The sequence below is a fragment of the Oncorhynchus nerka genome, linkage group LG4 (genome assembly GCF_034236695.1).
Source record: "Oncorhynchus nerka isolate Pitt River linkage group LG4, Oner_Uvic_2.0, whole genome shotgun sequence".
NCBI classification, from domain to species: domain Eukaryota; kingdom Metazoa; phylum Chordata; class Actinopteri; order Salmoniformes; family Salmonidae; genus Oncorhynchus; species Oncorhynchus nerka.
Window position 1 is genome coordinate 14,435,379 of NC_088399.1, and position 26,456 is coordinate 14,461,834.

Consider the following 26,456-nt stretch of genomic DNA (forward strand, 5'->3'; position numbering starts at 1 on the left):
ATCATTGCAACTCCACGAGGTGAGATCTTGCATGGAGCCCCAGGCCGAGGGAGATTGACAGGTCTTTTGTGTTTCTTCCATTTGCGAATAATCGCACCAACTGTTGTCACCTTGTCACCAAGCTGCTTGGCGATGGTCTTGTAGCCCATTCCAGCCATGTGTAGGTCTACAATCTTGTCCCTGACATCCTTGGAGAGCTCTTTGGTCTTGGCCATGGTGGAGAGTTTGGAATCTGATTGATTGATTGCTTCTGTGGACATGTGTCTTTTATACAGATAACAAACTGAGATTAGGAGCACTCCCTTTAAGAGTGTGCTCCTAATCTCAGCTCGTTACCTGTATAAAATACACCTGGGAGCCAGAAATCTTTCTGATTGAGAGGGGGTCAAATACTTATTTCCCTCATTAAAATGCAAATCAATTTATAAAATTTTTGACATGCGTTTTTCTGGATTTTTTGTTGTTATTCTGTCTCTCACTGTTCAAATAAACCTCCATTTAAATTATAGACTGATCATTTCTTTGTCAGTGGGCAAACGTACAAAATCAGCAGGGGATCAAATACTTTCCCCCCTCACTGTATATAGAGGATGGCACATTGTAGTACTGATCCTTTCTTTTTTCTCAATCATAATTTACTTTCATTTTCTGTTTCCACAAGAGCTTAACAATAAATAATAACCAAAGAAAAAGCTGACCTGTTGTTCACAGGAAGCAAACTAACAGGAGTTCTAAGGCTTCTAGGGTCTCTGTAAGGCATGGATATAATATGACACTCTGTAACAGCAACGGTTCTCTATCACCTCCTCTGTTAAGTGGCTGTACAACTTCTAAGCCCTGGAACCTGTTGGCACACAGGTGCGACTGCCTTAAAATGTCTGGCTACAGGAGACTTATCTCACCAGTTCTGATATTGCTCTTGTGTTCTGTAATACAAACTTTTGTTGGGTAATTGTGTTTCTAAAGTACGTAATGTTACACAGGACAGCTTATTTCCCCCTAAACCTATCTCTCCTAATGATCAACCTACTGTATTTACGACACCTCTGCAAGCACGGCTTTTCAGAATATCACTCCAGTCGATTTTGAACGTGCTAGAAACCTATTTTACCGTATGTGTACATTAGTACGCGGTAAATTGCCGCGTACCACTCCTGCCGCCCAGAGTGGTTCGCCTGTGGGTGGGCTGGCAGCATATAGCAGCACGTTCGATTAGGCATCAAACATTTTACATAACAATTAAGTATATAAAGGTCTGGTTATTAAATGGGTAAATAGTTTAATCCAGTCTCCATTTCATAAATTTATTCACAGGAAAATAGTAATATGCTCTAACATTTCTAAAAAACAGTGTTTTTCTTTGTCATTATGGGGTATTGTTACCCCACAATGACAAAGCAATTCATTTAGCACATTTGTAAAATTAAAATAAATAAACATGAAATATTACATTTACATCAGTTCTTTGTTGAATTACCTTTGGCAGCGATTACAGTTTTGAAGCTTCTTGGGTATGACGCTACAAGTTTGGCACACTTGTATCGGGTTAAAATTTGGGGAGTTTCTCCCATTCTTCTCTGCAGATCCTCTCAAGCTCTGTCAGATTGGATGGGGAGCGTTGCTGCACAGCTATTTTCAGGTCTCTCCAGAGATGTTCAATCGGGTTCAAGTCCGGGCTCTGGCTGGGCCACTCAAGGACATTCAGAGGTTTGTCCCAAAGCCACTCCTGTGTAGTCTTGGTTGTGTGCTTAGGGTTGTTGTCCTGTTGGAAAGTGAACCTTCGCCCCAGTCTGAGATCTGGAGCAGGTTTTCATCGAGTATCTCACTGTGCTTTGCTCCATTCATCTTTCCCTCGATCCTGACTAATCTCCCAGTCCCTGCAGCTGAAAAACTTCTCCACAGCATGATGCTGCCACCACCATGCTTGACATTCAGGCCAAAGAGTTCAATCTTGGTTTCACCAGAAAGTCTTTAGGTGCCTTTTGGTAAACTCCAAGTGGGCTGTTATGTACCTTTTACTGAGGAGCGGCTTCCGTATGGCCACTCTATCATAAAGGCCTGATGGGTGGAGTGCTGCAGAGATGGTTGTCCTACAGGAAGGTTCTCCCATCTCCACAGAGGAACTCTGGAGCTCTGTCAGAGTGACCATCAGGTTCGTGATCACCTCCCTGAACCAGGCCCTTCTCCCCTAATTGCTCAGTTTGGCCGAGCGGCCAGGAATAGGAAGAGTCTTGGTGGTTCCAATCTTATTCAATTTAAGAATGATGGAGGCCACTGTGTCTTGGGGACCTTCAATGCTGAAGAAATGTTTTGGTACCTTTCCCCAGATCTGTGCCTCGACACAATCCTGTCTCGGAGCTCTATGGACAATTCTTTCGACCTCATGGCTTGGTTTTTGTCATGTCCAATCAATTGAATTTACCACAGGTGGACTACAATCAAGTTCTAGAAACATCAAGGATTATCAATGGAAACAGGATGCAGCTGAGCTCAATTTCGAGTCTCATTGCAAAGGGTCTGAATACTTATGTAAATAAGGTATTTATAAATAGCTGTTTTCACTTTGTCATTATGGGTATTGAGTGTAGATTGATGAGGGAAAACATGTATTTAATCCATTTTAGAATAACCCTGTAACGTAACAAAATGTGGAAAAAATGAAGGGGTCTGAATTACTTTCCAAAGGCACTGTACATGCAGACACAGCAGCATTCAAAGACCGGAGTTTGATACTCCTGGTATTGGATATGACTGAAAAAGAATGTCTCTCAGACATTCATACCTGAACCGCACCTTTATTTGCCATGGTAGGATACATGATCAGTGAATATATTCAATGTACTGGCTACAATGTGAGAATCTCATGCTTGGTAATAACTACATGTATATACAACTTGCACCCTTGGCACAAGTTATATTCTACTCAATCCATTGGCTTCATTGATGCCATTCAGACTGTTTTGAAGTCGATACAACCGGCTATGATAGCTGAGGTTCATAGCTAGATTCTAAACTAATATTTATACCAAACATTTTAGGGTCCCTACACAGATCGGCTACATAGGCCACTACACTTCCATATGCATACAGTTATTTTAATCATCCACTACACAATAAGCAAGAAAATAGTTAGTTAGCTATGTTACTTCAGGTGCATTGCATGGCGAGTATCAGCAAAGCAAGCTTACAAAATTGTATGCAATTTCAGTAAATGCTTAAGCTAGCTAGATTATTTACATCCACTGTTTAACAAGACAACCCGATTTGGTGGTTTTCTCAGGAGTCCCGAAAACATTAAACAACACAAATTACAATTTCATAACCTACTCAATGCCCATCAAGCTAGCTACGTCAGCTAGCTGGCTAATATTAGCTAGTCAGCTAGCTTGCTAAATAGCGATTTTCGTAACTTAACTTTATGACCAAAAAATATAAATAATATGTCATATTCATATGTGTAAACATACTGAATTGTAATTAGATGCATTTTACCGCCATATCATACTGTGCTATGATTGGTTAAGACCACCCAAATGGTTAGGTCATGGTCAGTTTGAACATGCCACTTATAGCTAGCTAATGAAGAGCTACGTTGAGAAATATCCTGTAGTACTGGCTTTTATTATTTTGTACAAAGTGTGCAAAACAAGACATAATTGTTTGTCTCTACGTTAACTAACATATTCCTCTCGGCTGTAAATGTTTTGCACGATTCCTTATTTAAGTGATAATGCCCTCAAAGCCGGTGTTTGGAGGATATATTGGTACGGGTTCGTCTCGGGCCAGCAAACCGTGCCAATATAGCCTCCAAACACCGGTTTTGAGGGCATTATCACTTCTATACAACGGGTTACCAACATATTCAAATAATGACTGATATATTTTCATATTATTATTTTTTTAAATTTATTTATTCATTCTATTTCATCCTTCCACAAGATGTAGTCCCGACACAAATCTAGGGTTGCAGGAGACGCGACTATTGTTCCATTGCCATACTGGCTGGCAACCTTGTTATCCCTTGCTTACTAGCCATGCCAACTACGGCTAAATTAGTCATCAAAATAACAGACAGAATAACAGCAAAGTAGCTGCATTTGCATAAACTGTTTTCTAGTGACATTTATGGGTGATTATGCAACTTCGAAACTTTCAGAAATTAAAACTTATTCAAACACCATTTTACCAGTATTGTACTCTTCTTTGATTTGTCTAGAACCAATATCTGATAATGGCTGCGATCGTACTATTCAGGAATGTATATATTTTTCCCAGACAGCCATAGACAAATGTAATTTCCATCACGTCATTAAACATCCATTTTAGTTGAAAATTAAATATCGAACAGTTGATTTATAACGGATGTCTTATACATTTGTACATGAACTTGTACTGAATATTATTTAAAGAGATTCTTAAGGTTTTCCTAATATGAATAATTCAACACGATGCGTGAATGTATAAACTTGCCTTGGTGACAGCTGAAAACATTTATTTATCATGAAAAATAAGATATGTCCAGCCAACCTTTTTGTGAGATTATGATAACAACCATATGATTTCCATATCTAAAACAAATAAATGTATGTAATTATGCATAATATATTCATTTACCTCAAAATATGGGGTGTGGTGGAAATGACACAAAAAAATGTATGTATGAAAACAATATTTTATTGCAAACATTTTGAACAAAACACTGGAACAACATGAGAACAATGTGTTACAGATGCTACAAATATAAATTCTAGCACATATATAGAGGGAAGAGTTCATTGAGAGCTACACGTTTTATTTCATGTATGATTTTATGCCCTGCTTTGGATGTACTGTATAGTGAGTTTCCAAGTGTATCTAAGGCTTAGAAAGAGAGCTAAGTTCCTATTACCTGGTGTATCTTCATTGTCCCACTGATTGTCTCCAGGTGATCCGGTAGGAGGGCCACGATGCTCTCTAGCTCCTCCTCTGAGATATATAAGAGCTTGATAGCTGACTGGTCTTTTGACAGTTCCTCAAATAGTTTTTGCATTTGGGAGGTCCTTGCCTTGTGCCACAATTTCATCCGCTCTTCGTTTCACAGCTGCTCCTACCCCATCAGCTGGGCCTTTTCCATGTCTGGCTTCTAGGAAATTCCACGTAACTCTCTGGAGGCCCATTTCAAAGGGAAGGGTGGAGAGATAGTAAAAATTATTTTTAGACCTATATTGGGTTGTAGGCCCATCACTCACCAAGTGTACAGCAGTAGCCGATGGGCAGAGCTCAAGAAAGTAGGCCAGTGTTTTTGAGAGATGGGCCCAGATAGTAGAGGGGTCATGCCGCATAGAAGAACTCAGTGAGCAAAGTGAAACTGTATAATTTGTGGTATAACCAACACAGGTGTGGAGGGTCACCTGCTTCTGAGAATCACCAAAGTGAACTGCCTGGATTTCACTGGTGTATTGACACAGGTAGTTCTCTGCAAAGTCAATATGCACAATGATCTCCTCTTTCCCCAGATTGTCTTAATTATCTCAGTTTGGAGTATTGGTGTCGAATGTCGTACACGTGTTTCCCCAACTTCATTTCAATCCTTTGGAGAGGTCCTCCAATAGAATCTGCAGTGTGCCACATATATTTTATTTTACTGTCAAATGTACAGTGAATTTCTCCATGTTTCCCTCTTTGTTTTTCTTCTCTCTCTTCAGCTTTGTTTTTCCACTCAAACCACCATGTCTGCTCACCAGCATCACAGTCAGCTTGGCAAAGGGAGAACTGTGTACATGCACTATTTTTATCAGGTTCCCACAGCACAAAGACTCAATAACTTTCTCAACGTTGCTGCAGCTGATCGCTTTGTGATGCTGTAGTTTGTCCGCCATGAACTGGAGGTTGGCTTGGGTTTTGCAGAGACGTGTCCCTATCCTGGACTGTTGGCCTGACAACCCAAAAAGGACGTATTTTGCAGAAATCACAGTAGGACATTTTAATTTTCTTAAACTTCTTCTTAGCGCTTCTGCTTTTTCTTCTTGTTCCTCGTTAGTGTGTCCTTTTTCCTTGTTGTTGCTCTGCTGTTGTCATCACGTTCATAGAATCTAATGATTTTCTCTTCTGTGGCAGTGCTAATTCTGTTACACTGATTTTTCCTTGAGTAATTGAAGACTTGATGGCCTGTTTTCATTTGCCCTCATTGCTTTTGCTGAAAATCCAAACTCTCTGTTTGCGGCTTTGACAAGGCCATACTTTCTCAGGATGTTGCCTCTGAGCATTTTTGAAGCCACTTGTTTGTCCTGACATTGCATTTTTTTTTAATACTTTTGTTTTAACTCTGCAATTATGGCATTTTGAAACAATAAAATCCTTCTCAAGATCTTTGGAGTTCCCTTCATTTGATGTTTTGTCTTTGTCTTTGTTGGAATCTTGTCTCTTCCTTTTGTTCATCAGTCAATCATACCTTTTTTGTATTTCTCAGCTTTCCGTAAAGCATTATCAAGTTTGACATATTGTCATACTAAGATCTCTGTATGCTTTTGAGCGACCTCTTCCAACCCTTTTCCTTCCAGCAAGTATTCGACTTCTCATTCCTGTTGCAGACGATGAGGAAGGGGTATCAGGATGTGCATCAGGGGCAGGTAAGTTAGGGGCAGGTATGATGGCTGCAAGTCATCTGGTGACTGAGGTGTTGTGTTGCCTGATAAGTAGGTCTCCATTGCAAGTGTTCTCTTTAAAGTCTGTCTTCTATTCCGTTGGTTACATTTCCATTGCCATCTCTTGTTTCTTTGTTTTCGCTTTGTAAGCTCAGAGATAGATTTCACTTCTCCCTTCTCTTTTTTCTTCCAGTATCTCTCCTTGTCTTTTTGCAGATGTTCCTGGTATCGTATAGGATCATTTTTAAAATTTAGTTTCTATAGTGGGGAGAACAATATTTGATACACTGCCGATTTTGCAGGTTTTCCCACTTACAAAGCATGTAGAGGTCTGTAATTTTTTATCATAGATACACTTAAACTGTGAGAGATGGAATCTAAAACAAAAATCCAGAAAATCACATTGTATGATTTTTTTAGTAATTAATTTGCATTTTATTGTAGGTTGGTTCGTTCCAATGCGACGTTCATTTAACATTTGTGCAGGTGAAAGTCCGTTCTGCAGCAGTGGGCTGAAGTAGATCAGACTTTTCAGGAAATCCTCCTTTCCACCGTGTGCCTTTTCCCATCAGACCTTTGACAATTGTGACTGAACTCTCCGCTAAGCCATTGGGTTGGGGCTGGGTGTGTCGTGTTGTAATCCCCAGTCGTTAGCAAACGATCTGCGGGCCATTGTCCGAGTACAGCTCAGATGCAACCCCATGTCTTACGAAGACTGATTTCAGGTAGGTGATTACAGCTTTGCTGGAGGTAGTTGGCAGTGTTGCTACTTCAGGGTAGTTTGAGTAGTAGTTGGTCAAAATAATTTTGCCATTGCAGTCAAAAAGGTCAACTCCAATTTTGTAGTAGGGTCGTTTGGGTAATGGATGAGGCATTAGCGGCTCTGCTTGCTGTTTTGGCCTGTACAGTTGTGGCCAAAAGTTTTGAGAATTTTCACAAAGTCTGCTGCCTCAGTTTGTATGATGGCAATATGCATATACTCTAGAATGTTATGAAGAGTGATCAGATGAAGTCCCTCTTTGCCATGCAAATGAACTGAATCCCAAAAAACATTTCCACTGCATTTCAGCCATGCCACAAAAGGACCAGCTGACATCATGTCAGTGGCTTTCTCGTTAACACAGGTGTGAGTGTTGACGAGGACAAGGCTGGAGATCACTCTGTCATGCTGATTGAGTTCGAATAACAGACTGGAAGCTTCAAAAGGAGGGTGGTGCTTGGAATCATTGTTCTTCCTCTGTCAGCCATGGTTACCTGCAAGGAGAAACGTGCCGTCATCATTGCTTTGCACAAAAAGGGCTTCACAGGCAAGGATATTGCTGCCAGTAAGATTGCATCTAAATCAACCATTTATTGGATCGTCAAGAACTTCAAGGAGAACGGTTCAATTGTTGTGAAGAAGGATTCAGGGCGCCCAAGAAAGTCCAGCAAGCACCAGGACCGTCTGCTAAAGTTGATTCAGCTGTGGGATCGGGGCACCACCAGTACAGAGCTTGCTCAGGAATGGCAGCAGGCAGGTGTGAGTGCATCTGCACGCAGAGTGAGGCGAAGACTTTTGGAGGATGGCCTGGTGTAAAGAAGGGCAGCAAAGAAGCCACTTCTCTCCAGGAAAAACATCAGGGACAGACTGACATTCTGCAAATGGTACAGGGATTGGACTGCTGAGGACTGGGGTAAAGTCATTTTCTGTGAAGAATACCCTTACCGATTGTTTGGGGCATCCGGACAAAAGCTTGTCCGGAGAAGACAAGGTGAGTGTTACCATCAGTCCTGTGTCATGCCAACAGTAAAGCATCCTGAGACCATTCATATGTGGGGTTGCTTCTCAGCCAAGGGAGTGGGCTCACTCACAATTTTGCCTAAGAACACAGCCATGAATAAAGAATGGTACCAACACATCCTCCGAGAGCAACTTCTCCCAACCATCCAGGAACAGTTTGGCGACGAACAATGCCTTTTCCAGCATGATGGAGCACCTTGCCATAAGGGAAAAGTGAGAACTAAGTGGCTCGGGAAACAAAACATCGATATTTTGGTCCATGGCCAGGAAACTCCCCAGATCTTAATCCAATTGAGAACTTGTGGTCAATCCTCAAGAGGCGGGTGGACAAACAAAACCCCACAAATTCTGACAAACTCCAAGCATTGATAATGCAAGAATGGGATGCCATCAGTCAGGATGTGGCCCAGAAGGTAATTGACAGCATGCCAGGGCAGATTTCAGAGGTCTTGAAAAAGAAGGGTTAACACTGCAAATATTGACTCTTTGCATCAACTTCACATAATTGTCATTAAAAGCCTTTGACACTAGTAACATTGTAACATCTGACAAAAATATCTAAAGACATTGAAGCAGCAAACTGTGTGGAAATGAATATTTGTGTCATTCTCAAAACTTTTGGCCACGACTGTAGGTAAACACAGTTCACATAAAGCAGTGGTCTGGCCGATTTTCTTGGTTCATTATTGACCAGTACATTACTTATCCTGCTCGTCATTTGTATTATTCCTCACTCAAGTGGGCCACCTTTCTTTTAAATTTTTTTATTTTGCATTTCTTTGCGTAGTGTCATGGGAATGACAATCTTGTTGCCTTTGAACACTATGTCATTCACAATGGTGAGCTCTGCTCTGCACATCCAGTAATCCTGTATTCTTCTTGGACAGTTGTTTTTCTGTGCGGGCCATCCTATCAGTATTGTTTCTTTCAACTCTGTCATTGTTTGGTCAGCTGAGGTCTCTCGTTTGATCTGCTCCATTCTCTCAGAAGACACAGGAAATGGTGCTACGATCATGTTGATGTAGGCCTGAATCTCAGTGTTTCTATGTGTTGGCGCTCTCTTTTTTGTCGACTGCTGGAGAAAGAGTGTCAGTGGCAAACATGAACCTTCCCGGGGTGGATATCATCTTCACATCATACTTTTGCAGTCTGATCAACATTCTCTGGATTCTCATTGGACAATCATTCACTGGCTTAGACATGATTGACACCAATGGTTTGTGGTCTGTTTCTACTTCGAAGGCTTAGCTGTGTTTTTCTGTGAATAGGTGCTGACCTAACATAATCGTTTGTGGTGCTTTCGCTGTAAAGCCTATTCTAAATCGGACACCGTGGTGGGATTAACAACAAGATTAGCTTTAAAATGGTATAAAATACTTGTATGTTTGAGGAATTGTAATTATGAGATTTCTGTTGTTTTGAATTTGGCGCCCTGCACTTTCACTGGCTGTTGTCATATCGATCCCGTTAAAGGGATTTCAGCCCTAAGAAGGTATTGGCAAAGATACTTCAGCTAGCGTTATCCTTATGTAGCCATATAAAATATTTGATTTGTTTAACACTTTTTTGGTTACTACATGATTCCATGTGTTATTTCATAGTTTTGATGTCTTCACCATTATTCTACAATGTAGAAAATAGTCATAATGAAAAACCCTGGAATGAGTAGGTGTCCAAACTTTTGACAGGTACTGTAAATAATAAATGTATAATTGTAAATGTAAAAATTATAAAAGTAGAACTGATGCAAGGTTTTTGTTGAGAAGGATTGTAAAAAAAAAAAATATCCTGGATTCCCAAGCTGATTCCAAATTCCCAATTTAAATTAACCAAGCACCAAAAGACAGTGAGTGATGCCACTGAACATCAGTGTGTAAAAAAAATAAAGGGCTTCAGGTGCATTAATGCCAAGAGATCTATCTATATAGTGAACAAAAATAAACACAACATGAAACAATATCACATTTTACTGTGTTACAGTTCATAAGGAAATCAGTCAATTGAGATGAATTCATTAGGCCCTAATCTATGGCTTTCACATGACTGGGCAGGGGTGCAGCTAGGGGTGGGCACTGGGGAGACAGGCCCAGACAATCAGAATAAGTTTTTCCCTACAAAAAGGGCTTTATTACAGCCTGAAACACTCAGTTTCATCAGCTGTCCAGGTGGCTGGTACCAGGCGATCTCGCAGGTGAAGAAGCTGGATGTGGAGGTCCTGGGCTGGCATGGTTACACGTGGTCTGTGGTTGTGAGGCCGGTTGGATGTACTGACAAATTCTCCAAAACAAAGTTGGAGGCAGCTTATGGTAGAGATATTAACATTACATTCTCTGGCAACAGCTTTGGTGGACATTCCTGCAGTCAGCACGCCAATTGCACACTCCTTCAAAACTTGTGAAAACTGTAGCATTGTGCTGTGTGACAAAATTGCACATTTTAGAGTGGCCTTTTGGTGTCTCCAACACAAGGTGCACCTATGTAATGAGCATGCTGTTTAATCAGCTTATTGACATGCCTCAGCTGTCAGGTGGATGGCAAAGGAGTTAAAAGGGATGAAAAAAAATCAGGCCAAAATTTCAGAGAAATTAGTACACTTTACATGTTGTGTTTATTTTTTAATTAAAAAAAATGTGTATCCCTTTTTCTCCCCAATTTCGTGGTATCCAATTGTTTAGTAGCTACTATCTCGTCTCATCGCTACAACTCCCATACGGGCTCGGGAGAGACGAAGGTTGAAAGTCATGCGTCCTCCGATACACAACCCAACCAAGCCGCACTGCTTAACACAGCGCCATCCAACCCGGAAGCCAGCAGCACCAATGTGTCGGAGGAAACAATGTGTACCTGGCAACCTTGGTTAGCGCGCACTGCGCCCGGCCCGCCACAGGAGTCGCTGGTGCGCGACGAGACAAGGATTTCCCTACCGGCCAACCCCTCCCTAACCCGGGGCGACGCTGGGCCAATTGTGCGTCGCCCCACGGACCTCCCCGTCGCGGCCGGTTACGACAGAGCCTGGGCGCGAACCCAGAGTCTCTGGTGGCAATAAAAAGTATGTATAGCTCAAACAGAAATCCTAGGGATTATCTTGGCAAAGGAGACAAAATGACAGACAAAATGTGAATGACTTACATGAATTAGGTGTTTAATGATTTACACAATAAAATTAAAAATAGGAAAAATCTTAAACAATTCAGTACACTGTCAGAAATAAACAGTCATGTCTTTATGAGGAATTTTGCCTCATGAACCCTAAGACTTACAGCAATATCTCCAAGCATTTACAGCAGGCACTCATCTCATTTCCTAAAGCACACATTCATTTCCTATGAGGCTTTCCAGAAACCCATCCCAGAACGTTTAACCCTACAGATACATCCCCATTGTTCCTGATGTCTGAAAGCAGGAAGTTGCCCCACTGTGAATGATAGATTATATCACTGAGTCGACATCACAGCAGCATTATGACAAGCACTGCTGTCTTCACCTCCTTTCTTATTTCTGAAAGAGCGGTCTGAAGATTTACGAGACCGATCACGTGTTGCTGCCACACCATTACAGCTATGGTTTTTGTAGTGTCTTATGTCAGAAAAGCCCTTTCCACATCTCTTGCAATAATAAGGCCTAACTCCAGTGTGGACTTGCATGTGGGCTTTGACGTTGTTGGCTTGGCTGAAACCTCTCCCGCAGACGTCACAAATGAACGGCTTCTCTCCCGTATGGACTCGCTCATGTCTTTTGAGATTGGTGTTGACTGAGAAAGTCTTGTCACAATAACTGCATTTGAAGGGCTTTTCACCTGTATGGGTTCGCTCATGTCCTTCTAGAGCTTGCTTAAGAACAAATTTCTTTTCACAGTATTTACAAGCGTAGGGCTTCACCCCACTGTGAAGTCTCATGTGATAATCCAAAGTATTTTTATAGGCAAAGGTCTTTCCGCAAATGGAACAAGAGTATTGCTTTTGTCCAGTGTGACTTCTTTGATGGTTTTTCAGAGTTAGCATGGAGCTGAAGCCGTTCAAACATATGTCACAACTGAATGGCTTTGTTGAGGTTCCCGCTCTCCTGGCGGTTCTCTCTCTCGTTCTCTCTCTTCTCTGTCGTTCCCTCTGCTTCTCTCCTTCAGCTGTGTGCCATTTTAGATTGTGTCGTCTCATTTGAAAATTGTACATAAAAGTCTTCCCACATAGGTCACACATAAATGGTTTGGTTGCCCCATGACGATGCATGTGAGCTTTTAGGTCGGTGGACTGAAGGTAGCTTTTCCCACACACTTCACATTTGTAAGGTCTCTCCCCTGTGTGAAGAACTTGGTGTCTCTGAAGGTTTGCTTTATGGCCGAAAGCAGCTCCACATGTCTCACATTTAAATGCCTTCTCCCCTGTATGAACAACCATGTGGTTTTTGAGGCTGCTGCTTGTCATAAAACCCTTACCACACTCTGAACATGAATGCGGACGTACACCTGTATGTGTTCGCATATGAATATTTAGGCCACCATGCTGTCTGTAACTCTTTCCACACACAGCACAGGTGTATGGTTTTTCACCGGTGTGGATTCTCTCGTGCTCGATAAGCAGTTTCCTTGATGTGAAACCCTTGTCACAAGTCAGGCACTTGAACGGCCTCTCCACTGCATGAACAAGCTGATGTCGTTTCAGATCTTTCTTGGTAGACAAAACATTTCCACAAACTTTGCAACTGAATGTTTTTTCTCTGTGACGCAACATGTGATGTTCGAGCTGCTTGGACATTCTGAATGTTTTGCCACATTGACCACAAGTGAATGGCCTCTCTTCTGTGTGAATTAGCATCTGATGTACCAGTGTGTGAATTAGCTTGTGAGCTTCCAGTGACCCCTTCCTGCTGAAGGTCTTTTCACAAACATCACACTTGAAGGGTCTTGTGTGAGTTAGCTTGTGTTGTACCAGTAGGTTCTTCCGGCTAAAGGTCTTCTCACAAACATCACACTTGAGGCATTTGGTTTCTTTGGATCGCATCCTTTTAGTAGTATTGCTGTTTTTCTGGCTTTCATGGCCGTCTCTCTCGTTGCTCCCTGGCAGAGCAGCTCTCATATGCTCAACGTTGGATTCAGTGTCTCTTGGTGAGGGGTCTGTATTCAGTCCATCTGTGTCTCCCAGAGAGGAGTCATTCTCCAATGAAGACATCTCTGTGGGTTTGCTGCAAACCTTTGCAGGACCTAAAGACAAAAAGATTATGAGTATATATACACATTTATACACACACACAAAAACTATAAATTAAGCAGGTTTTACAAATGAGGATTACACTAACTAATTTCATTAATTAAAAATAAGTAGCCTTGACCGAGCTAGAAAGGCCGGAGCCTATAGATCTTCTGTTTATGTAGCATGAGGCATCTTGATTATGTACAAATAAAGCAGCTGGACAGGACGCCAGTCTGAATCTTTTTTTTTTTACATTAGCATTAAAATAAACATACGTTTACAAGCCTGTGAATTGTTTTCAAACAACTGGTCCATATTCAGTAGTGCACACTGTAGCAAAACGTTTTGCAAAGGAAAGTGAAAACAAACATTCAGGTAGTCCCTTCCCCATAGGCAGCGCGTCCAATAGGTTAGCTAAGCTTCTCCCTAAGTCAATTTAATTACATTTGCCCATAATATGTAAATTACTCCTGTCTACAGAAATAAATCAAATTATTCAAAATACTAAACCACAGAGCATGATATAGCCACAGAGGATCATTAGGGTCTCCCAAAATATAATTGTGGATGGTTTTAAAATCGCATAGCCTAAAGTTAGGAAGCACGCAATTTCAGCAGCTTGGCAAATTCTCCGAATGTGTGCAAAGAAAAAGTAAAGCATTGTTCAGAATGTTATTTTTTGCAAATTGAAAGTTATTATAATCTTAAATTTATGACTACCCAAATTAGAGGTTTTCATGGGTACAAAAAGTTGGACCCCTTCCGAAATGGACCTGGGGCTTTCCCTCCCAGACCCGAAATACACTACCATTCAAAAGTTTGGGGTCACTTAAAAATGCACTTTTTGTCCATTAAAATAACATCAAATTGATCAGAAATACAGTGTAGATATTAAATGTTGTAAATGACTATTGTAGCTGGAAACAGCTGATTTTTAATGGAATATCTATATAGGAGTACACAGGTCCATTATCAGCAACCATCACTCCTGTGTTCCAATGACACGTTGTGTTAGCTAATCCAAGTTTATCATTTTAAAAAGGCTAATTGATCATTAGAAAATCCTTTTGCAATTATGTTAGCACAGCTGAAAACTGCTGTTGATTAAAGAAGCAATAACAATTGCCTTCTTTAGACTAGTTGTGTATCTGGAGCATCAGCATTTGTGGGTTCGATTACAGGCTCAAAATGGCCAGAAACAAAGACCTCTCTTCTGAAATTTGTCAGTCTATTCTTGTTCTGAGAAATTAAGGATATTCCATGCGTGAAATTGCCAAGAAACTGAAGATCTCGTACAACGCTGTGTACTACTCCCTTCACAGAACAGCGCAAACTGGCCCTAACCAGAATAGAAAGAGTGGGAGGCCCCGGTGCACAACTGAGCAAGAGGACAAGTACATTAGTGTCTTGTCTGTTTCTCAAACTACTCAAAAGTCCTCAACTGGCAGCTTCATTAAATAGAACCCGCAAAACACCAGTCTCAGCATTCACAGTGAAGAGGCGACTCCGGGATGCTGGTCTTCTAGGCAGAGTTCCTCTATTCAGTGTCTGTGTTCTTTTGCCCATCTTAACCTGTTCAACCTATGGGGGCGCTATGTCATTATTGGATAAAAAGACATGCCCGTTTTAAGCGCAATATTTTGTCACGAAAAGATGCTCGACTATGCATGGAATTGACAGCCTTGGAAAGACAAAACTCTGACGTCTCCAAAACTGCAAAGATATTATCTGTGAGTGCCCCAGAACTAATGCAACAGGCGAAACCAAGATGAAGTTTCATACAGGAAATGCCCCAGATTCTGAAGGCGCTGTGTTCAAATGTCTCCTTATATGGCTGTGAATGCGCCAGGAATGAGCATGCGGTTTCTGTCTATTCCCCGAGGTCTCTGCAACATTGTGACGTGTTTGTAGGCATATCATTGGAAGATTGACCATAAGAGACTACATTTACCTGGTGTCCCGCCCGGTGTCCTGTGTGCGTAATCTGTAGGTCCATGCGCGTTCCATTTCTTCAGAAGAGAAAGTAAAATGCCACGATGGATTTTATCGTCGCTAGATATGTGAAAAACACCTTGAGGATTGATTCTAAACATCGGTTTGCCATGTTTCTGTCGATATTATAGAGTTAATTTGGAAAAAAGTTTGCGTTGTAATGACTTAATTTTCTTTTTTTTTCTTACCCAAATGTGATGAAGAATGATGAACAAAACGGAGCGATTTGTCAACACAAATAATATTTTTTGTAAAAACTTGCTATCTAACAGAGTCTCCTCATTGAAAACATCTGAAGTTCTTCAAAGGTAAATGATTTTATTTCAATGCTTTTCTGGTTTTTGTGGAAAATGTTGCATGCTGAATGCTAACGCTAAATGCTACGTTAGCCATCAATACTGTTACACAAATGCTTGTTTTGCAATGGTTGAGAAGCATATTTTGAAAATCTGAGATGAGTGTTGTTAACAAAAGGCTAAGCTTGAGAGCAAATAGATTCATTTCATTTGCGATTTTCATGAATAGTTAACGTTGTGTTATGCTAATGAGCTTAGATTTACACAATCCTGGATACAGGTTTTTTTTCGTAGCTAAACGTGACGCAGAAAACGGAGCGATTTGTCCTAAAATAATCTTTCAGGAAAAACTGAACATTTGCTATCTGAGAGTCTCCTCATTGAAAACATCTGAAGTTCTTCAAAGGTAAATGATTTTATTTGAATGCTAACGCTAAATGCTACGTTAGCCATCAATACGGTTACACAAATGCTTGTTTTGCAATGGTTGAGAAGCATATTTTGAAAATCTGAGATGACAGTGTTGTTAACAAAAGGCTAAGCTTGAGAGCAAATAGATTAATTTCATTTCATTTGCGATTTTCATGAATAGTTAACGTTGCGTTATGGTAATGAGCTTGAGGCTGTAGTCACGATACCGGATCCGGGATGGCTCGACTCAAGAAGTTAATCTTCTATTTTTATTGGCCAGTCTGAGATATGGCTCTGCCTAGAAGGCCAGCATCCCGAAGTCACCTCTTCACTGTTAACCTGTTACTCCTACCCCCTACTTTTTCGAACATTCTGTTAAAAATCGCGCAACATTTCAGCGCCCTGCTACTCATGCCAGGAATATAGTATATGCATATGATTAGTATGTGCGGATAGAAAACACTCAGACGTTTATAAAACTGGTTAAATCACGGCTGTGACTATAACAGAACGTGTGTTTCATCGAAAAGCGTAGGAAAATCTGATCACTGAAAATATATCCATGCCCCACTAGAACCCATTGTTCAATGTGAACCACATTAAATGGGGCCGAGGTTGCAATACCTACAGCTTCCACACGATGTCAACAGTTGCTATTATGCAGGAGACCAATCTACTGCTAAATACGTGGCTATTGCATTGTTATAACTGAGACAACACATGGCAACGTGTTTTCACAGTAAAGCCTGTGGGGTCCCCTACAGGATAGCTCCCACATTACACACATAATCTCCCTTTTAAACAAACACTGTGTGCCCGAAGAAGATTCTACGATGACGGACAGACAACTGAGCCAATGGCAGAAGACTACAGACTACAACCAGCTGAACCAATCCGGAGATCCGATCTTCCTAGAGTCAACCTACTTTCTGTGACGTATATAAGGGCTGTGCTGACTGTTTACGCGCTCTCTGCCTGCTGTTCCAACACGAATTAACGGAAGAGCCGTATTTACGTGTACCAGATATTCTCCCTCTGAAATAAACTGTTTACTTGTCGTACAATTTTAACACCTGGTCTGAATCGATCCTTAACCGGCTCACCCTTCTAATATCCTTTTATCAACAAAACATGGTAGCAGAGGATGGTTGAATAACGGTCCGGTCGAAGTGAGTTGATTGGGTGTGAGAAGGAGAGTGACGGAAGGACGGTTCCAAAAAGAGACGGGTGAAAGAAATTCAGGGAGGACAATAATTCTGCTCAACTCGGGAAACTGATCTAAAAGGTGCACCATAAACAAGGTAAGCAAAACCTGTTAAATCAAACTTTGCATATTGTCGTATAGTCTGTCTAAATTCTGATCAGTATTTCCGAGTAAGTATGAATTCTTGTTTGCTGACGAGTCAAAGAACAGTAGAGTGAACATATGTGGTACAAACCGGCGACGGCCGGGTGATTAAATCATTGATGAGATATCAGTAAGGGGATAGCTGATTACTATTCATTAAATCTGGCGCCGAGGGGATAAATGGTAATTTTGTCCCGTGACCCGGTCAGCGCAGTCTGATAGCTTTCAATGATGAGGGATCACTTTTGAGGCCTGTTGTTCCGATAGGGGTTAAAGATAATTCTGATAGGGATCGAACATGTGTAATTATTAGTTTCAGATAGAGGGTCAGAGATCATTTTAAATAGGGGGGGACATGTGTATAATTGATAGAGATAGAGATTAGGGATAGATATCAGTAAGGGGATAGCTAATTGCTATTCATTAAACCTGGCGCCGAGGGGATTGTCCTAGAGACTCGGTCCAGTAAATCCAGTCTGATAAGAGGTCAATGATAAAGATAAGCTGATAGGGGTCAGAGAGATAACGTGTATTTGTAACTGTTCATATTAAAATGTAATGTGGTTGTAATCGTCTCCATTAAGATTGTTGATGGTTTGAGAGACAGAGAGAGAGAGAGAAAAAACTCAAGAAGGGTTATTGAATAAATCCGAAAATTCTGTGTTGTATGTAAAATTTCCATGTTGTATGTATCTATAACTTCTGTGTAAAATGTATAATCAGGAACAAAATGACTGATGTATAATTGAAATAAGATCTGAATATAATATTTAATATTGCGACTATATAGTCGAATAGATCCCTTGGTTGCGCGCTCCACGAAAGCTATACCAACCCAATCGTTTTTCTCGAACTGAATATACAAGGAAAAGCTCTGAGATAAGGCAGAGTGTGAGCAATAGTGTCTCCTCGAATACATCGTTGTTATTGACTAACGACGGGCTAAGTATATTCTAATTATATTCAAGTAGTCTGGTAAAATTCAGATTAAGTTACGATTAATTTCCGATTGAATTAAATTGAATCACGATTAAAAATTCACAATGGCGACCCCCAATACTCCAAAGCTGAAGTTTAATGAGTTCCTAGAAGAAAAAAAAATGGAATATAGATCAGGGGGAAAGGGACAGTGGAAGGATATAAAGAAAGTCTGGGAGGGAGTAAAGTTAAGATGGACGCAAGCAGGTTACCTAGGAGGGGGACTGCCAACCGGGGTCCAGTTGAAAACAATGGAATGTGGGTTAAGAGAGAAAGAGGCAGAAAATAACAAAATTCACGTATTTAAGAAAGAAGGGTCAGATACGAAGGGAGCGAGATTAATGAGAATCCTAATTGAGGGAAAACTTTGGGCGTTTAAATTAGTGCTATTTTCTGTTGTTCAGATGCCGGAGTAACAAATACAGATAACTGTAAACTGGATCTATTTGCGGAGGATCTCAGTTCCATAGCATTGGTGGTTCAGTGCTGGAGTTCTCGCCTGCCACGTGGGAGGCCGGGGTTCGGTTCCCAGCTGAGGTGTAAAGAGTAGTTATATATGTCTGAGTTTTTGGTTTTAATTAAACTGGTTGTTTTGCAGAGAAAGTTATAGTCACTAGTATTGGTATAAGATATAAACTGAACGTTTTAAATAGTTTGTTTGGTTCAAATTGAAAGACTAATTCATTCAACTTAATATAAGAACGGAGATTTTGATGCAAGGCGATGTCTGTTCACTAAATGATTTGTTGGGAATAATACATTGGGAAAAGAGTCGTAATTAAAATGCTAATTCAAAGACGACGAGACAGTAACTTAAATCAAATTAATTCTGAATAATAACGGGGGAACAATTACGATAGATTTGTGTCCATCGAAATGTTTTTATAAGATTAGCGAATTGAGAGATGTTGATTGATGTTGTAAACTCTAAATCAGGATTCAACAGATGTGATAAATTAGGTTTGGTTTATCGAACCCGAAATACTGTTGTTGCAGACAGCCAACCATTATTTACAATGAGTTGAAAATCGTTGCGAAATGAGTCAAGATTGAGCGCTTGTTGATGACATCACTAGCGAGGTTTCCGTCGCCACGGAAATGATGTCTTGACTGGGGGTGACAGAGAAAATGGTTAGTGTCCTTTAAAAGGAGTAATGTAAATGATAAACATTTCGTACATTTTTAAAAAAGGAAAGATGCTAAAAACTAGCAGCTGATTCGCTGGGTGGGTATCATTGATTTGTGGCGTTTATTTGGACTGTAATTGGGCCGTGAGAGAGAGGGATTGGATGTCTGAGTCATAAAACATCGTGATGGTGGATTCTGATGGTTGTTGATTCTTGGTTTGATCGTTTGAATAGCACCAGTGAATTTGAGCACTGTTTCCATTATGTGGAACGGTGTCAGGGTATTAATGGTGAAAAGCAACCTCTATGGTAAAACATAATTGTACATGTTTCGGTAAACTAGCGAGGTTGAATTTGGTTATTTGAACATTTCCCTTGATACGTAGACATACGTAACAGGGGCAAGTTGTTTTTCCTTGAGGAACACGCAGATGGTGTTTTGTTTTATTGAGATGTAAATGTGAGTTGAAGGAGCCAAGGGAAAATACGTTATTTTTATTAAATATCAGGATTATAATATTGGGGAGAATGAGGCCATAAACGACCAAATTGGAAAGGCCTGGAAGTTTTGATTAATCATTAAGGTTTGCAAATATATACACATAAAACATTTGTTAGGACTATTTGTTTTGGTGCAAAGGTATTTTAAAGAGACACGCTCAAATATGGAACTTTATGAGTTTTTATTTTATGAGTTTTAAATTACACAAGTGAATTTGGATTTTAAGGATAAAGGGTTCTTTAATATGTCTAGTGTAGTATAGAACTTGACTATAAAAGGGTGGGTTGACTCATGGACCTTATCATGACTGTCTTCTAAGGTCTGATCAGCCTTGGGGAGAGTCATTGGTATAATGAATGTGGTCATATTGAGTACTAGTTTTAAGGTAAATTCATTATAAAGGAGTTTAGGTTAGGAGGTTAGGATAGGATATATATTAAGCCAATAGGGCAGGGAATTACATAGAAAAATAAGTTTCAGTTCTTAGGGGTGATAAATCACTGTAGACAAGGAATTCTGCACTCTGCAACATATATTAAATTCATGTTATTGTCAGATAGAATACTGAGAGTCCTTGAAGGAAGGATTTTGATATGATAAGCATTTGTTTTGAATTGGTTGTAAGACTAAATTTAACTTAAAAATAAAAATAGTATTAAATTTAACATACCTATCTGTGAGTTTATTATTTAGAAATGTAAGGACTTTAAGGTTGATTTTGGACAGTTAGAAGCTTAGTGGTATTTGAGAAATATGAGAGAAAAGGTTTAAATTGGTAAATATATATTTAAGAAAATATATAAGGCGCAGATAGTTCTTAAGTAGATAAAAACTTGACAGGGAATTGGTCTGGATTGGATACATGGAAAACTAAAAGGGGCTCCTTCATGATGTCAGACATAAGATAATATACTAATCTTACCTAAATTTAGAAAAATACCTGGGCAGAGTCAGGTATCAAAAGGGGATGGGTAAATTAACTAGGATAGGATGGGGCTTAATAGAAACTAAAAAAAAATGTAAGCTAACAATTGGGAATAAAGTTAAAGATATAATCAGATAAAACATATGAGAAATTGTTTGTTAACCAAGCCTGTATGTCCAGGATTTTATGCATTACAGGTGAACTACAGGTGAAGTCACTCAATCCAGTCCCAGAGGCTTGGGGACCATAGAAGACCCCTGGTGACAGCTAGCTGAAAGAGCTACCCAGATTCATATCGCACGGCGGAAGGGTAAGACACTTTTTCACTGTCGGACAATAAACAGAGTTCGGGAGAAGAACTGGAATTAACAGAATTCCGGGGGCCAACTCTCGAATGAAGTAACCCTACCTGTCCTATCACCCCTGTTTTTGTTCATAGAAGTGAAGATGTGTCTGGCTCTGGCTAAGTGATGTGTATTTTGTTCCAAAATAAGCATAAGAATCCCTAGATCTGGGTAGACAAGAAGTTAGAGTAGAGATTACATGATAACCGACTTCGGACAGTTCTAGGATTGGAGAAGAGGGTATCCTTATAGCATGGAGGATCCCACAAGGGTGGATAGGTTTTCCATGATATGGGGAAACCTGGGAGCAATGTTGAACTTTGTAAAGGTGATGAAATCCTACTAACCATCAAAACTATTAAGCTCTCTGATGCAGGCACTCACACCCTCGGACTACAAAGGACGAGGACAGACATGATGGGTGTGTTTTCTATCAAGGTACTGCCAAGACCAGAGGTAACCGGACACACTCCTCTACCACCACTGTGTTAAAAATACCATTCAGGTAATTAATGTTAGAGACTATTCGGCTATTGATCAATTAGAAACTGAGACTGGTTTTGATAGTAGGGACAATTTGTGGCTGTCTTATATGAGGTACACAGCTAAAACCCTGAGAGGAAAGGACTGTATTATTTGAAGTTATGCTAGACCTGTTCTGGCTACACCCATTTGCTGTAGGAGAAGGAGAGGGGTGGTTGTGTATTTTGAGAAGTTTTTACCAGGTTAAGCCCAATTCAACCCTCTGTTCCTCTTTGAGCCTTGTGTTTCCTGCAGTACCTCCTCATCGGGCCTCTTGGGGTGTTGAGGCATATGGGGGCAATTACGAGTGCATCACGGGTACAGGTAATGGCATTGATTATGGGAGATTGCCTGAAGCTGATTGCAGGAGTAACATAACCATTAATTCCACTTGGCCAGTTACAGGCCTAAACCAAACTAGTGGTCTGGCTGATGTATGTTGGATGAGTGGAGCCAAAGAGAGCTGAGACCCATTCTTAGAGGAGAATGGCAAGGTACGTGTGGTCTGACCAGTTTGATAATTCCACTGACCATTGTTGATGTTGTTGCTGAACAGCTGCTGAGTTCTGTAACCAGGGGACCTGAAAACATTCCATCCCATGGGAGACATAGATGTAGTAGTGCTCCATGGACAGAGGATGTAGTTGACATACACACTAACCTGTTGGGAGTGCCAGTGGGGATTCCTCATGAGTTTCAGGCCTTGGGTAGGAATGATGGACTCTGGCACTTACTACCTACTATGGGTCCAGCCATGGTGGATGCTGACAGACTGCATGGATTAATTATATCTACTATGATCAACAGCGTTTTGTGAATTACTCCCGTGATGCACTCACTAGTATGTCTGAACAGCTTGAGGCCACATTTGGGGTTTCCAGACAGAATAGACTTGCCTTGGATATGCTTCTTGCCAGTCAGGGGACGTCTGCAAGATGTTCGGTAAACAATGTTGCACGTATATTCCTAATACCAGTCCAGATGATAGTTTTTAAACTTCACAATCTAAGGCGGGGTTGATGCACTATCTGCTAAGATGAGGTCCACGGGGGGGTGGAGGAGTCTGTTCTCTTGGCCTGGTTTGGTAAGTGCACTGGTAGGATGGTTACTGGATTTCTGACCCTAATTCTTGTATTATTTGTTATTGATGTGATGTGCTGCTTGCATCATACTGTGTTTTGACAAGTCTGTTACAGATGTGGTGAGGGCTTCAGGCATGATGCCTTTGCTTGATGCTCCAGTTGGCGATGCTGATACGGACGCATGCTTTCAGGGGAGGATGGGACTGACTGATGATGACACATGGTTTGGAGTCCCTGGGTGGCAAGGAGCCCACCTGGTACAGGATAGAAGTAGCTGAGAGGACCAGATGGTTTCTAATAATTCTTTACTCTGTTTTCCATGACCAAAGTTTTATCCTACATCTTACATGTCAATAACAATAAAGTTTTATCCTGTTTTTGATAAGTGACACCCTTGGGGGAACAAAGGCATACAACAAAGGCATATATAACTTGTTATTAGTAATAAACTTTTATTATTTTCATGAAATGCTATGACTGCTGAAATAAAGGATAATTGAGTGACACCCTAGCAGGAGTCAAAAGGGGGACCTAAATTTCAGTATTTTCTTTTGTTCTGTTTTTGAATGAGCTGTTCTCTTTTGACATGAAGGTAGTTTAAACTTTGTAACTGTTATATGATTCATTGCTGAGTTTTTTTCACACCCTTGGGGTTATTTTACATTATAGACATTACCATATTTGATTGAATATTTTGCTGTTGCCTTGTGTGGATGGATGTATGTGTTATGCTACCTAGCTGATTTGAAACATTGTTAAAAGTATCAGGGCCATGGAACTTTCTCATGCTGGAAAAATACAGAAGGATGGGACATTCAGAGCGTGGGGTTGCGAAACAAGCTGTCTGGTTAATAACAGGAGCCAGGTGCGAGATAACGGTATGGAGCATGAGACCCAATCAGTTTTTGCAGCAATTTTATTTTGCTTTTATTGATTAAGTTCTCCATTGTATGTCGTGTCCCATCTGGGATGGGAAGAGGGAAATTATTTTTCTTTGTGGGCCATTTCCGGATAGACATACCTAGTTTAGGATATTTTTCTTTTTGGATTATGTCTTCGTTTTTGCTTATGTATCTGGATAGTCACATCTCTTAGGAGATGTGAAGAGAGGGTATCACAACTTTTTGTGCTGGAAAAAGTGGCTAATGTGGACAATAATTTTTACTTTTATTTTGAGCTGTTCTCCGCTCTGTTAAATGAGGGTTGTCAGTTCCTAGGTGGTGTAAGGAATTGCTATTTCGTATGCAGGTGACTAACTTACTGCTAATTACATGGCTACAACTCACAGTAAAGCCTGTGGGGTCCCCTACAGGATAGCTCCCACATTACACACAATCTCCTTTTAATTTTAACCGAACACTGTGTGCCCGAAGAAGATCCTACGATGATGGACAGACAACTGAGCCAATGGCGGAAGACTACAGACTACAACCAGCTGAACCAATCCGGAGATCCGATCTTCCTAGGGTCAACCTACTTTCTGTGACGTATATAAGAGCTGTGCTGACTGTTTACGCTCTCTGCCTGCTGTTCCAACACGAACTAACGGAAGAGCCGTATTTACGTGTACCAGATATTTTCACTCTGAATAAACTGTTTACTTGTCATAAAATTTACCACTTAGTCTGAATCGATCCTTGACCGGCTCACCCATCTACATATCCAATTGCTAACAGAAATGGTAGCAGAGGATGGTTAACTAACGGTCCAGTCGAAGCGAGCAGATTGGGTGTGAGAGAGGGTTGAGCGCGTGGAGAGGGAGATTCCAAAAAACGAGGACGGGTGATTTGATTCTCGGGGTGGACAACAATTCTACTCAACTCGGGAAACTGATCTAAAGGTGCACCATAAATAAGGTAAGCAAAACCTGTTAAATCAAACTTTGCATATTGTCGTATAGTCTGCCTAAATTTTGATCAGTATTTCCGAGTAAGTATGAATTCTTGTGTAAATTTATAATTTGCTGACGAGTCGAAAAGAACAGTGTAGTGAAGATATGTAGTAACAAGCCAGCGACGGCTGGTGTGATATGAATCAATGATGAGATATCAGTCACAGTCTGATAGCTTTCAATGATGAGAGATCAATTAAAGGCCTAAAAAGTTCCAATAGGGATCGGACATATATATAAATTCAGTTCCGATAGGGGTTGGACATGCGCATCAATGCTGATAGGGGTTAGTGCGATAGGGATCGGGAATAGAGAAACCTTCGGATAGGGATCGGCACGAGCTTCTGAAATTCAGGGGTCAGAGAGATCGTGGGAATATTAATTCGTGTATTAATTCTGATAGGGGTTAGTCTGATAAGAGGGTCGATAGGGATCAGTAGGGGATAGAAATTGCTGGATTCTAAACCTGTTGAATTCTATCCAGTAAATCCGCTTAGCTCGGTCTGATAGGGGTCAATTAATAGGGTCAGAGATATAACCTGTAATTGTATGTTTTGTCTTGTATTTCTATTTGTAACTGTTTATATTAAAATGCAAAGTGGTTGTAATTGTTTCCATTAAGATTGATTCATTAAGGGATCTGGTTGTTACATAGAGAGAAAGAGGATAGAAAAGAACAAAAATCTGGCGTATTTGAAAATCTGATAAGGGTCAGATTGTATGTAGCGAGATTAATGAGAATCCTAATGATAATTAGAAACTGACTGGGCGTTTATAATTGAAATAATTCTGTTTTAATGCCGGATATTGAATGTATAACTGAAAATTAGGTCTATTAAGAATCTCAGTTGTGGTTGTGCCTGACACGTGGGAGGCCGAGGGTTCTTCCCAGCTGAGGTTAAAGAATAAATATAAAATCTGAGTTTTATGGTTGTAATTGAACTGTGTTGTTTTGCAGAGAAAATGTATAATCAGGAAAGATGACTGATGCACTATTAAAATAATCTGAAAAATCTGGGAAATTGAGCTCTAGAAACTGATTAGATTGTGTCCACTATCTGGTTATCTTACCCTAACGATGTAACTATAGAAAAGCATATTGGATTATCTCCGTCTGGGTGAAACATGTTAAATTAAACTGCCCATTGCTCTAAGAGATTGTAAAGTCTGAACATGTAATAATTTTTCTTCCCAGTATGAGAGAAGTCAGAGGGATTTATTGAATAAACTGTTTTCCATAAAGTTAAAGTTTGAGGGATGCTCGATTAATTTAAATGTTGTACAAAGCCTAATGGTTTTCCATCAAACTAAAGCTGAATTTAATGAGTTCGTAGAAAAAAATGTGAATATAGATCAGGGGAGGGAACAGTGGAAATACGTTGCAAGTCTGGGAGGGAGTAAAAATGGACACTTTCAATTACCTAAAGGGGACTGCATCTGTTTCAGTTG

General features: G+C 40.4%; 1 protein-coding gene across 1 annotated transcript in view; it reads right to left on the reverse strand.

The window, feature by feature from the left end:
• Positions 1 to 11,524: 11,524 nt before the first annotated feature.
• LOC115118566 (zinc finger protein 665-like) overlaps positions 11,525 to 26,456 on the reverse strand; it is a 32,332-nt gene continuing 17,400 nt past the window's right edge. The window contains exon 4 of the mRNA XM_029647221.2: positions 11,525 to 13,600. Within this exon, the coding sequence (XP_029503081.1) occupies positions 11,838 to 13,600 (1,763 nt within the window). The 3' untranslated portion in view covers positions 11,525 to 11,837. The remainder of the gene's footprint in view (positions 13,601 to 26,456) is intronic.